Source organism: Carettochelys insculpta, chromosome 7, assembly GCF_033958435.1.
Source record: "Carettochelys insculpta isolate YL-2023 chromosome 7, ASM3395843v1, whole genome shotgun sequence".
Classification (NCBI taxonomy): domain Eukaryota; kingdom Metazoa; phylum Chordata; order Testudines; family Carettochelyidae; genus Carettochelys; species Carettochelys insculpta.
In genome coordinates this window covers 34,092,634-34,105,129 of record NC_134143.1, presented here as the reverse complement: position 1 = coordinate 34,105,129, position 12,496 = coordinate 34,092,634, and the positions used below count along the sequence as shown (strand labels likewise).

Here is a 12,496-nt window from a genome sequence, read left to right as displayed (position 1 = left end):
AAAACAGTCTGTAATGTGAAATTGCAGAACTGGAATTCATATGCAAATTTGACACCATCACATTGTTAGTGCAAACTAGTCCCAATGTTATCATCACTAGATCACAATTTAGTAAAGCTGCAGTGCAGGTCTGTAGCACTATATTGTTGCTTGCATTGCAAAACGCTAACTGGATTTGTAGGTGCTACTTTGTATTGAATGTTGTTGGCTGCTCTTTGTCCTGATCTTGAGCAGGTCAGTAAACATTTGTGAAAAGTAGTAGAGTATTATAAAAGTGGAGGAGAAAGAATGAAGTTGTTTAGAGAAACAATGAGCTTTTGAACAGGAGTTTTTCTCCATGAAAATATGATAAAGGCCTTTTCATATTCTGAACTTTATGATGCATTGATCCATTTGGAGAGATTTTATAGGGGTGTGAAGTAAATCAGTAAGCATTTTTCTTCACTAAAAACACAACACTTTTATCCTGAGAGTTTCTCCTTTGAAATCCAGACATGCCCTTTTTGTGCTTGCACGGTGTAGAAGTTATTTTTATTTTAAATGTTTCTATTTTTGTGAGTCTGTCTTCTGTTGAGGGTGTCTTGTTCTCAAAAGCTTATTGATTTTTGCTATTTTAATATTTAGATCAGTGGCTCAGTTTTCCATTTTTCTTCATTCAACTATTTTTTTAGGGCAGTAAAGTACACGTTATTTTAAAAGACACCAGGGTACTTGGAAAACCATAAACAGATGTTTTCTTTTAATATGTGAAGTGTTTTGAAGACCTTAGAAGAGTAAGCACTGCTGTAAGACGAGCCAAATAGACAGCTGTGTGTGTTAGCTGGGCTTGTGCAAATCAGTAGTATCTGCAGTTGACAAATCACTCAAAGTAAAGTAGCTGTAGCTCTTTGAATGGGATATTCTATTTCAAAACAAATCACCATAGAAGATTTCTAGTAATATGCTCATTTTGTGTGGTTTATTTGTTTCTGTTTAAAAATTAAGGTTGTATCTAGCTGGAAACTTCATCTAGAGCCTGTCCACTCTATTGTACAAAGTTGATGGTGGATCAAAACGTCTCCCAAGAAATGGTCCCCATGGACTGGTAAAGGTGAATAGCAAGGGTAGAAAGGACAAAAGTTTTTCTCAATCACCTTTTTCCCATACAGTGTTGGAAACTGTTTCCACTGGTGTTGGTTTCATGGCTCTTATCATGGGGCCCTCGTTCTCAGGCAGAAGGAGATGGGGCAGCCAGCCTTCAGTGCCAGACAGCTCATGGTGCTAGCCCTTTCCCTTACCAGGCTTCAGAGCAGTGCGGAGCATGCAACATGACATTTGAGCACGGCAGCAGTGATTCAGAAGGAGCCCTGAGCCCCTTCAAATTGCCAGGCTCCTGGGCAACTGCCTCCTTTTCCCCATCTCTCCCTCTCCCTCCTATCGGCAGGCCTAGTAATAGAATAACAACTTTCCACACTGACTGAGGGAGACTGGCTGAGATCCCTCGTTGGCCATAGGTCAGTTATCTAGTGTAGGTGAGTCTTTGGAGGGAAGTGTCTTATGTTGCACTGCATCGACCCCTTTGGTTGGCTCATGTGTGTCATTGACAGGTTCTGAAGAAGGCTCTGTCCATATTTCCTTTGCGGGAGTGACAGTCTTGCCAAGTGCTCATATTTGCAAATTGGTGGGCTGAAATGAAGAAACTTCGGTTTAATGAATACCTAGTTGAAATAAAGAGGAAAGTAATGTAAAAATTGTATTGCTTTTGTACTGCTCTACTTAAAATAGTAATTTCTTTGCCTTTCTTGATTAGGATGTTCCGCCTTCGAGCTCTTGCTGCTGTGGCAAGCCTAGGGGCTGTTTCCCGATGTTACCATGGAATGGCACATCCCAGCAGAAACCAGCAAAGACTTATGATGGCAGCTTTCATAGGAACAACTGCAGTAACAGCAAGTGCAGGACTCTTATGGAAGAGGTAAATTGTGTAAAATAAGTTGTCATGGATAAGAGGGAATATCCTTTCACGGACTGAGAATTGGTTAGAAGATAGGAAACAAAGGGTAGGAATAAATGGAAAATTTTCATAATGGAGAGGGGTAACTAGTGGTGTTCCCCAAGGGTCAGTCCTAGGAGCAATCCTATTCAACTTATGCGTAAATGATCTGGAAAAAGGGATAAACTGCGAGGTGCCAAAGTTTGCAGATGATACTAAACTGCTCAAGATAGTCAGGACCAAAGCAAACTGTGAAGAACTTCAAAAAGATCTCACAAAACTGAGTGACTGAGCAACAAAATGGCAAATGAAATTTAATGTGGATAAATGTAAAGTAATGCACGTTGGAAAAAATAACCCCAACTGTACATACAGTATGATGGGGGCTAATTTAGCTACAGTTAATCGGGAAAGAGATCTTGGAGCCATCATGGATAGTTCTCTGAAAACATCCACATAGCTATATTGGCATTAGAAAAGCCTCAGAAAAGGGCAATTAAAATCATTAGGGGTTTGGAGTGGGTCCTATAGGAAGAAAGATTAAAGATAGTAGGACTTTTCAGCTTAAAAAAGAGGAGACTAAAGGAGGATATGATTTAAGTTGAATGGCGTGGAGAAAGTGAATAAGGAAAAATTATTTACTTGTTTCTATAATATAAGAAGTAGGGGACTCCAAATGAAATTAATGGGCAGCAGGTTTAAAACAAATGAAAAGATATTCTTCTTCAAACAGCGAACAGTCAACCTGTGGAACCCCTTGCCAGAGGAGGCTGTGAAAGCTAGGACAAAAACAGGATTTATAAAAGAGCTAGATACATTTCTGGAGGTGAGGTCCATTAATGGCTATTAGCCAGCATGGGTAAGGAATGATGTCCCTAGGCTCTGTCAGAAGCTGGAGATGGATGGCAGGAGAGAGATCGTTGCCTGTTCATTTCACTCCCTCTGGGGCACCTGGCATTGGCCGTTGTCTGCAGACAGTATACTGGGCTGGATGGACCTTTGGTCATATTCTTAGGTAAGTGCTCTCAGGAGTCCTCCTTGAACAGAACTTCAGCCTTGTGCTGCTTAGGTCCTGAGACTGAGTCCCCCAGAAAAAATTAATGTGGAGTGAATTTTACCTTGATCACAGGAGCAACAGAGGATTAAACTATGCAAGGCAGCATCACTGCCTTGAGTTCCATTGTGTGAGGGGAGCAGCTGTTAAGTGGACATGCATCTGGACCCTGTGTGCTACAAGTAACAGAAGTTGGCCCTGAGAGCATTTGGGAGATGAGCAGGAGCTTGAGTAGATTTTTTTGATTCCATGGCTGTACTTGACACAATCTCATCAAGGTTTTTAAAAGTTGTCACCCCTTGTCTAGCAACATTTCCTGTCCGCTCACTGGGAAGCAGCTTATGTATTCTGCCCCAAAGTCTGACTAATAAATAATATCCCTTCGGAAGCCTGGTGGAATATAGTCTTGGTTCATGAAACTTGATGCTTCATGAAATATGAACTTTAGGCATAAATAAAAAGCCCAATTTCTGCTTACTGCAGAGAGATTTATGTATCCTCTTGTACCTTATGAGAGTTCATTTGAGGATTATGAGCTGAAAATGTGTAGAGCAAACTGCAGCTCTAGCATGAACTACTCCCCTCTGTTAATGCTTCAGGTGAGGCACTAATGTTACTCGTGACCAGTGTAAGAAGCCATGAAATTGCATTTTCACAATAGTGAACTTTGTCTAGAAATACTCAGGTTGTCACTAAGTTAGTCTCCCTTGACTCAGGTTGTGTTCCATGCTCTAAATAAAGCAAGCAGTAAAAATCCCCCAGCTTCCTCTTGAATTAAATGTGAAAGCTGTGGGGAGTCACTGCTATCACTGTATGTTCAGATTTAGTATAGTGCAAATACCACGATTAGTCCAAATGTGGTAACATCACTGACAGCATATCTTATTTTCATTTCTAGTATTTAGGTATTATTTTACAAATTTCTTATTTCCAACACTGTGGGTGCATTCACTTCTTATTTGGAATTATGGCAAGCTGTGAGAAGCAGCGATGTAATGTCTTATCTTTCCCATCTGCCATCTTCTGTTCTGGCCCAAGGAGCCTACTTAACATGGACACAAAAAGTTCCTCATTATTTTTGCTGCTGTTATAGTTGTGAATACTTAAGCTCCTTGCTAAAAGATAGCAACGAAGGGTCCTGTGGCACCATATAGACTAACAGAAAAGTTTTGAGCATGAGCTTTCGTGAGCACAGACTCACTTCATCAGATGCTGGTCTTGGAAATGAAGTGTGTCTGTGCTCACGGAAGCTCATGCTGAAAACTTTTCTGTTAGTCTATAAGGTGCCACAGGACCCTTCGTTGCTGTTACAGATCCAGACTAACACAGCTACCCCTCCAATACTTGCTAAAAGATGTCATCAGGTATCAGTGGGAAACTACTATGATCTAGCACAGTCTCTTCTCATGTTGCCTGTAACAACAGATCTGTGTGCATTTCAACTTGAAGGACCCCAGAGTGCTTGAAAGACATTATAAAATCATGCAGCCAGTAGCGAGGGGGAATGCTGCAGACATTCTGTGCCAATAACAGATAACTGTACAGTTAGACAGATCTCCATTTTGAGTGGGGAAGTGAATAGTCTATCCATTTAAAACTATAGTGGCAATATTTTGGTAGGCATAACATAATTATTTAAATTAGGGTTCTGGCTGGGACACACAAGGGTACATCTCTGCTCTTGTGGAAAATGCCATTAAAATAACCAAACTGTCAAGTATTACATTTTATGTCTTAAATGTGGCACTTCCAGGAGCACATAGAGAGTTGACAAAATGAGAAACTTAAGTGGTGTGGTAGCATATGGACAACAGTGCCGTCTGGGGCCCATGATTCCCTGACTGCTAATAAACCCAGATAAACTGCTAATTTGCTTTGCTTTTTCTTCCTGTGCTTCTCAACTACCATTAATAGGTCAATGTTTGTAAAGTTCTTTAATTGTGAAATGTTAGGTAAGCATCAAATATTGTGTACAGACATTCATCAATATATTTCCCTGGCATTGTTTGGGTCCTTCAGGCAGGGCTGGAAATGATGGGAGTGGTGGTGCAGGAGTCAGGGCAGGAGCTTGGAGAGGTGGGGGGCTCCAAGCAGGGATCTTGGCAGGATTTGGCCCACTAAGCCACTAAATCTGGCCCCCATCAGCCACAGCCATCTCCCTGCCTGTCCCGCCTATGCTGGGCACTCACAAAAGCTGGCTGCAGGGTTCAGTGAATGCTGCAAGCTTGTGGGAGCTGGGAGGGTGGGGAGGGAAGGAAGGCTTCTTCTGCTGTCCCTGCCCACAGTAAAACCTTACAGCTCCCATTGGTTGGTTTCCAGAAAATAGGAGCTACGTGCTGTCAGAGCAGGCAGCATGTGAAGTACCCCTCCTCTGGCTGTCTACAGGGTTGGGCTACCTGGGACAGCAAAGAGTGTATTCTGGACAGACCATTAGTGTCCCCATGCTGGGCTACAGCCCTGTGTTGTACCCGGAAGTGGAAGAACTGTAGGGATAGGAACCAGCAGGTCACTCATGTTTCTGTCCTTGTTTTGGTGCATCCACTGCAGGGGTGCATGGTTCATGACGAGGGTGAATTTCCATCCCGGGAGGTAGTACTGCAGGCTTTCTATGGCCCGCTTTGCTGCTAGGCACTCCTTTTCTACAACTGAATAATTTCACTCCCTAGGGAGGAGTTTCCCGCTGAGGTACGGGACAGGATGCTCTTCTACCCTGACCATGTGGGACAAGACAGCACCCAGCCCAATCTTGGAGGCATCGGTTTGTAACACAAACACTCTCTCGAAGTCAGGAGCTATGAGTGTAGAGAGCAGTCTTTAGATTGTCAAAGCCATCTTCAGCTGCAGGTATCCAGTGCACCATGTCCAGGCCAGGGGAGTTTGTTAGCTCTGTCAGTGGATGGGTCTGGGAGGCAAAGTAGGGAATGATCCGCCAATAGTACCCTACCAGTTCTGGGAATATCCAGACTTGCTTCTTCTGGATTGGTCAGGGCCAGTTCTGGATTGCTTTGACTTTATTCCAACCCTCCTCTCAACATATCCAAGGTACCTGGCCTCTGCCAGCCCAATTGTACATTTGGCAGGATTCTCAGTGAGCCCGGCCTCTCTCAAGGAGTCCAGCACTGCCTCCACTTTCTGTACGTGTGTCTCCCAATCTGGACTGTAGATGATATCATCTAGATAGGCCACCCTGTACTGGCCATGAGGACACAGCAACTTGTCCATGAGCTGCTGGAATGTCGCAGGAGCCCCATGTAACTCAAAAGGGAGAATGGTATATTGGCAGAGGCCCTTTGGTGTCACCAAGACCATTTTTTTTTAACTCTGACTTCCCTAGTCAGGAGAATCTGCCAGTGTCCCTTCATCAGGGTGAGGGTGGACAGGTACCTGGCCTTCCCCAGCTGGTCAATCAGATCATGTATCCTTGGCATGAGGCACACATCAAACTTAATCACGTTGTTTAGTTTGCTGAATCATTGCAGAACTGGATATTCTCATCCGGCTTAGGTACCAGGACGATTGGGCTGGACCAGTGGCTGTGGGACTCTTCCACAATGCCTGTCCCTAGCATCTGCTTTGTTACCTTGTGTACTTCCTCATGCAGTGCCTCTGGGACCCAGTTCACACTCATTCCAGGCTGCATCATGATGTGGCGCTTGATGACAATGGTCCTACAGGACTTGGTTGAAAACACATCTGAGCATTATGTGACCATTTGGAGCACTTCCTCCTGGTGGCCTGGGGTCAGTATGGGGGGTGGGCAGATCCTACCAACTTTTGCTTGTTCTCCAGGGGCGCTGACTTCCCCAGTCTGACCACCCGTGCCTCTCCATCCCACTAGGGTTTCAACAAGTTCATATGATATATCTACTGTGGCTTGTGGCAATTGGGTTGTCACACCTTATATTCCATGTCACCTAAGATCTTGACTACTTCATAAGGCCCTTGACATTGGGTGAAAACCTTGCTGTCAGCTGTCAGGACTAGCACCATTACTTGATCTCCCACCTGGAACTTGTGAACTGTGTCTCAGTGATTATAGCAGGTTTGCTTGGCATTCTGGGCCTTTTCCAATTGTTCCCTGACAATGGGGATAACCTGGGCTATCCTGTCTTTCATTTGGAGTACATACTCCACAATGTTTTGTCTGAAGATTGGTTGCTCCTCCTGGGCCTCTTTTGCCAGGTGAAGGATACTCCTCATGTTATGCCCATACAACAATTCAAATAGGGAGAATCCTGTTGATGCCTGCAGGACCTCCCGACTGGCAAATGTAAGGTATGGCAGTAGTGTGTCCCAATTCTTTTTGTCCAGGCTCACCACCTTCCATAGCATACTCTTCAGGGTTCAGTTGAACCACTCGATGAGACCATCTTTCTGGGGCTGATAGACAGATGTCCTCAGGGCCTGGATGTGCAGTAGGGCACACAGGTCTTTTATTAATTTGGAAACACAGGGAGTATCTTGATCTGCCAGGATCTCCTTGGGTATCCCTACTCTTGAAAAGATCTGGAACAACTCCCAGGCTGTGTCTTTTGAGTTTGTATTTCATAGGGGTACAGCCTTGGGATATCAAGTGGCATAATCGAGGACAACTAGTATGTGCTGCTACCACCGAGTGGAGTTCTCCAGCAGGCCCATCAAGTCCATGGCGATTCATTCAAAGACTACCTTTATGTAATGGGTAGGGGCACGGGTTGGGCCCCTAGCTGTAGTCGGGGCTCATGCAGTTGGCATTCCTGGCTTGAGTTGCAATATTGCCGGACCTCCATGTACACTCCTGCCCAACAGAACTTCTGCAGGACCTGGTCCAGGGTCTTATTAACCCCCGGGTGTCCCCCCAAACAAATGGTTGTGGGCTAAGGGCAGTACTGCTCTCTGCTGTTTCTGGGGGACCAGAAGTTGCTCCACCACTGGCACTTGCTCCTGGCTGGTTACCGCCTGGTACAACGGATCGCCCTTAATCACATAATACAGCTTAGAGCCTTTAGTCTTCTCTTTCGCTGGGACCCCATTTACCTCAACTACTTCCGTCCATATGTTGTGGTACATTGGCTCATTTGCCTGGTCCTGGCCAAAGTTCTCCAGTAGGGGCTCCAAATGTTGGAGCCCAGAGCAGCCTTCCTTCACTCCCATCCTTGGGAACCCTGATGAGCTGGGCCTGGCTTCAGGCTCACCTACTTCCTGTGTTGCTCCCCTGCTGGCCTGCCCAGCCCTGTGTCCTGCGAAGGCCTTCTTTAGATTTTGGGCCAGGATACACATTCCTAGCCTTTTTTTCTGTCTCTCTGTCATGCCTTGTTTTCTGGGTCTTTCCAGACCCTGAGAATAGGTTCTGATCAGACTCCCAGAAGGCTGGCAGGGGGCTCCCTCCCCTTGTGTCATCCAAGGGGAACAGGTCACTAAACCTGGTGAAGTCCCTTCCTATGGTGACTGGGTAGGGGAGCCAAGGGACCACCCCTTGCAATTACTCTCCTGACACTCCTTTGGACCTCTGTTTGTACAGGAAAGGCAGGTTATGCTTGTGGGCTTAGTGCAAGACAACTAGTGCCACCCCATTAGTATCCCTGAAACCAGCACAACCACACTTTGAGTCTACCAGGGCTATGGTTTCTCTTCTTGTCATTTTAACCATCTGAGTGTACTGATAGGGTGCTGTTGTAATGCCCGCTGGGTTCATGAGAACAAAGGGGCCTCAGCTCTCCAAGATCACAGGGCTGCAATTTTGCCCCAGATTCTACCCCCCCATCCCGCCGCCCAGCACCTATATCTGTCTGGCACCCCCACCTTGTTCCATGGGCTGTTTGGCCTTGCTCCCTGGCCTTCTCTTGGTCCCCATGTCCCATCTTTGGTCTTCTTCCTCCCATACCCCGTCCAGTCAAATATTTTGAGCACACAGGTCCTGGTGGTTGGGGTAGGACTCCTCTTCCATCGAGCCTTGTCCCCAAGGGGCTGAGAGAGACCTCTAGCTGTTAGCTGTCTCTCCACAAGGGCCACAATGTCCTTCCAGGAGGAAGGGTCATTTTGGCTGACCCATTCTCACAGGTTGGGTGGTAGTACCCTCATGAACCAGTCTAAGATGAGGGAATCTCCTCAGGACTGTGAGTCTCAGGCCACAGCCACTTCCTTTCCAGGTGAATGAGGTCCAATGGCTGGGACTGGGGTGCTTTGCCTTCCCAGTATCTCCTACTGTGGAACTGTTGAGCTCTGACCACGGTTGTCACCCCAGACCTCCCAAGTATCTCTGCCTTCACATGAGTAGCATCAGTAGCCACTTCCTTAGCCATGTCAAGGTAGGCCTTCTGGGCCTCCCCACACAGAAAAGGAGCCAGGATGTTAACCCACCGGACTCTGGGCCAGTCTTCCCTTTGGGCTGTCCCATCAAATGCCAGGAGGGGAGCCTCTATGTTGTCTTCCCCTGTCATCTTTTGTAAATACCTGCCTGCTTGCTGGAGCTGTTTCCCGTCTTGGCTATGCACCTGGGTAGTCAGGGCATTCAGATGGGCGCTCACTTCCCGGAGAGTGGCTTGGTCCTGGGCTGCTTGGCTTAGCAGCAGCTGATTGGTTTCTTGTTGCAGCCAAACAGATTCTTTCTGGTAATTCTGAACCCACGTAGCCAACTGCTGTAGCCTGCACAAGCCCCTTACCACGTCCTCCATCTACGCTCTTTGCAGGCCATGTAGCCACCCTGTGTGGGTTTGCTGCAGTGTCTTAAGGCTACAGTCTATCCCACTACTAACACCACATGTGGCAAAATACCCCCATGTCCTACTCCTGGTCTTAAGCCTCTCTTTCTGGCTGGAAGGCTTAAGTTGCACCTCTGTTGTTCTGGCAGGCCAGTTAGTCTCTTTCACTCCCCTAGTCACAGCACGGACTGTCAGCCTTGCTGGGGGAGCTCAGGCGCTCTTCCCTCCCCTGCTGTCTTTACAGGCACTCCCTGCACTCCTTATTGCTCTGGTTCTCTCCTTTTCTCCTTCTTAACTGCTCTCCAGTCTCATCCTGCTTGGTTCACTGGAGGGTTTTTTTAACCTTAAACATTGATTTAGCGGGGCCAAAACAGAGCACTACTCCAAATTTCCCAATTTTATATCTTTTCTTTAAGGTTTATTGAGAAGCAATCCTGTTCCAGGCTTATCTTATTTTTCTCGCTCATCTAGGTTTAGTCTTTTTTTCAATATTCGCTCAGTTATATCATTTTGTGGATTATACTTAATTTGGTGATTCTTTCTCATATCTGTTGGGATTGTGTCTCATAAAACCAATTCCAGGCACAGCCCAATTTTCTGGCATAAGCAGACCCTTGCTTTGCCTTAAGTTACAATAAGAGGAAGCTGTATATTGAATGTGGTGGTCCCAGCATTTACTGTTTAGGAGAAATTCTTCATCAAACCAACAAACTCTCTAAAATATATAGTAGATTACACAAATAAGTTTAGCTGAAGGAACTAACAAGACTACTTATGGAGGTAATGTTGCAGCAGGAGAGTGGTCCACATCTTTCTCACGTAAGCTACATCTACACTACAGCACTCTTTCAAAAGATGATCTTCTGGAACATATCCTCCGGAAGACTGTCTTTCGAAAGAGCTTGTCTACACATAAATGAATCAAGCCTTTGATCTGCTTTTTCAAAACACTGGTCTGTTCTTCCGAAAAAGAGAGTGTCCACAAAGTCACAGGTGCTCTTTTGAAAGAGCAGAGAAGGAAATGCCATTGGATGGATTTGCGTAGCTGGCAGCAATGCCTGGGACCTGCAGCCAGCTGCTCACTTAAAGGGCCCCACCCAAACACCCCCGCCCTGCACAAGCTGAGGCCTGCAGAACTGCAGTATGCACCACAGAGCCCATGCATGGACCCGATGGTCAGCACTGCCCAATGGATCCAGATCTGCAATTCCTGCCATTGGAGCTGCCCTTCCTGTGTGCTGTGGTCGGCCACCATAGTCACAGCTGCTCTCCTCCACCTCCTCCTGGGGTGAGCACCCCAGCTGGGACCCTGGAACCGATCTACCTGGCATCCCGCCAGTGCCACCTGCCATTACCCCAGCCGCTCTGACTGGTGGGAGCCGCTGGTGATGGGGGACTGGGACGATACCAGATGGCTCCAGAATTATGAATAAGCAGACCTTCTAGGAGCTCTGTCACTGGCTTGCCCCGACCCTGAGACAATAGGACCCACCCCTATGCAGCCTGCACTCCCCCTCACAAAGAGGGTCATCATTGCCATGTAGAAGCTGGCCATCCTGGACAGCTACTTCAGGGTGGGCAAGGCCACTGTCAGGGCTGTCCTTGTGGAGGTAAGGCATACTCAGGTCATGCACTTGCGCAGGGAGCAGAAGGGGCTGCTGGGCAAGGGGGTCCCTTTGTGGCTAGGGTCAGGGAATAGAGGTCTGCGCACACGCTGTCATGCCCTCACAAGAGTCCACACCCTCCCTCCCATCCAGGTTGTTCGAGTGATTAACGTGATGCTGCTCCATGGGGTCATCCATATAGGGGATATGGATGCAGCTGTTGGGGATTCACTGCACTTGGCTTCCCTCATTGCTTTGGCACCCTGGATGGGATGCACATCCCTATCCATGCCCTGGAACACAACACCGGCCACCATGTCAACATAAAAGGCTACCACTCAGTAGTGCTCCAGGGGCTGCTTCATGGGTATTTATGTGGGCTCAGACACACAACGCCCATGTGTTCCGGAACTCCAGGCTCTGCCATCACATGGAGGCTGGGACATATGTTCCCCCATGGAAGCTCCCCGTCAGGGATGTCACCATACCCCTCTGCATGATGGTGAGGGCCGCCCACCCACTGCAGCCCTGGCTGATGCGGCACTACATTGGCCACCCCAACACCCCCCCGGGAGCTTGTTAATACCATGCTCAACCAGGCCTGCAGCGTGGTCAAGTGGACCTTCGGGCGCCTGATGGGCTGGTTCTGGTGCCTCCTTATGTGCCTGGAGGTCAGCCTGTAGAACATCCTGCATGTGGTGGGCACCCGCTGTGTCCTCCACAACATAGTGGAGGGTAAGGATGAGAGATTCATCAAGGTGTGTGTGGCAGAGTCTGGCCTTGCTTATGAGCAGCTGGCTGCTGCCCTGAGTTGCCAGGCAGCAACTGGGATGGGGTTTGCATCAGGATGGCCCTCAGAGAGATTTTCCCATGGGTCCCAGTGTCACCCTCCCTCCCCAACACACCCTGCACTGTCCCCCAACCATGAACACGGGACACAAGGTCAGTGCAAAAATAAACTGTTCAGTGAAAACTCTTGACTCAGTGATTTTTACAAACCATGAACACAACTATTTACAGTGGGGAACAGGGGCAAACTATTCCTCCCGCACCTTGTAACACCATTCAGGGCAGCCAAAATCTCCCCTTCATTGTAGGCATGGTGTCTATGGATTTTTTGTGACAGAACACGCATCTCACATGCACTGCCCTTGATTTGGAAACTAAAAGGAGGACTAAGCCAAACAAG

At 47.2% G+C, this 12,496-nt stretch overlaps 1 protein-coding gene across 2 annotated transcripts in view; it reads left to right on the top strand.

Annotated features, from left to right (window-relative positions):
• MICU1 (mitochondrial calcium uptake 1) overlaps nt 1-12,496 on the top strand; it is a 165,499-nt gene that overhangs the window by 25,994 nt on the left and 127,009 nt on the right. For both annotated transcript variants that reach the window (XM_075000294.1, XM_075000295.1), the window contains exon 2: nt 1,790-1,951. In XM_075000294.1, coding sequence (XP_074856395.1) covers nt 1,791-1,951 — 161 coding nt within the window. In that variant the 5' untranslated portion in view covers nt 1,790. The remainder of the gene's footprint in view (nt 1-1,789; nt 1,952-12,496) is intronic.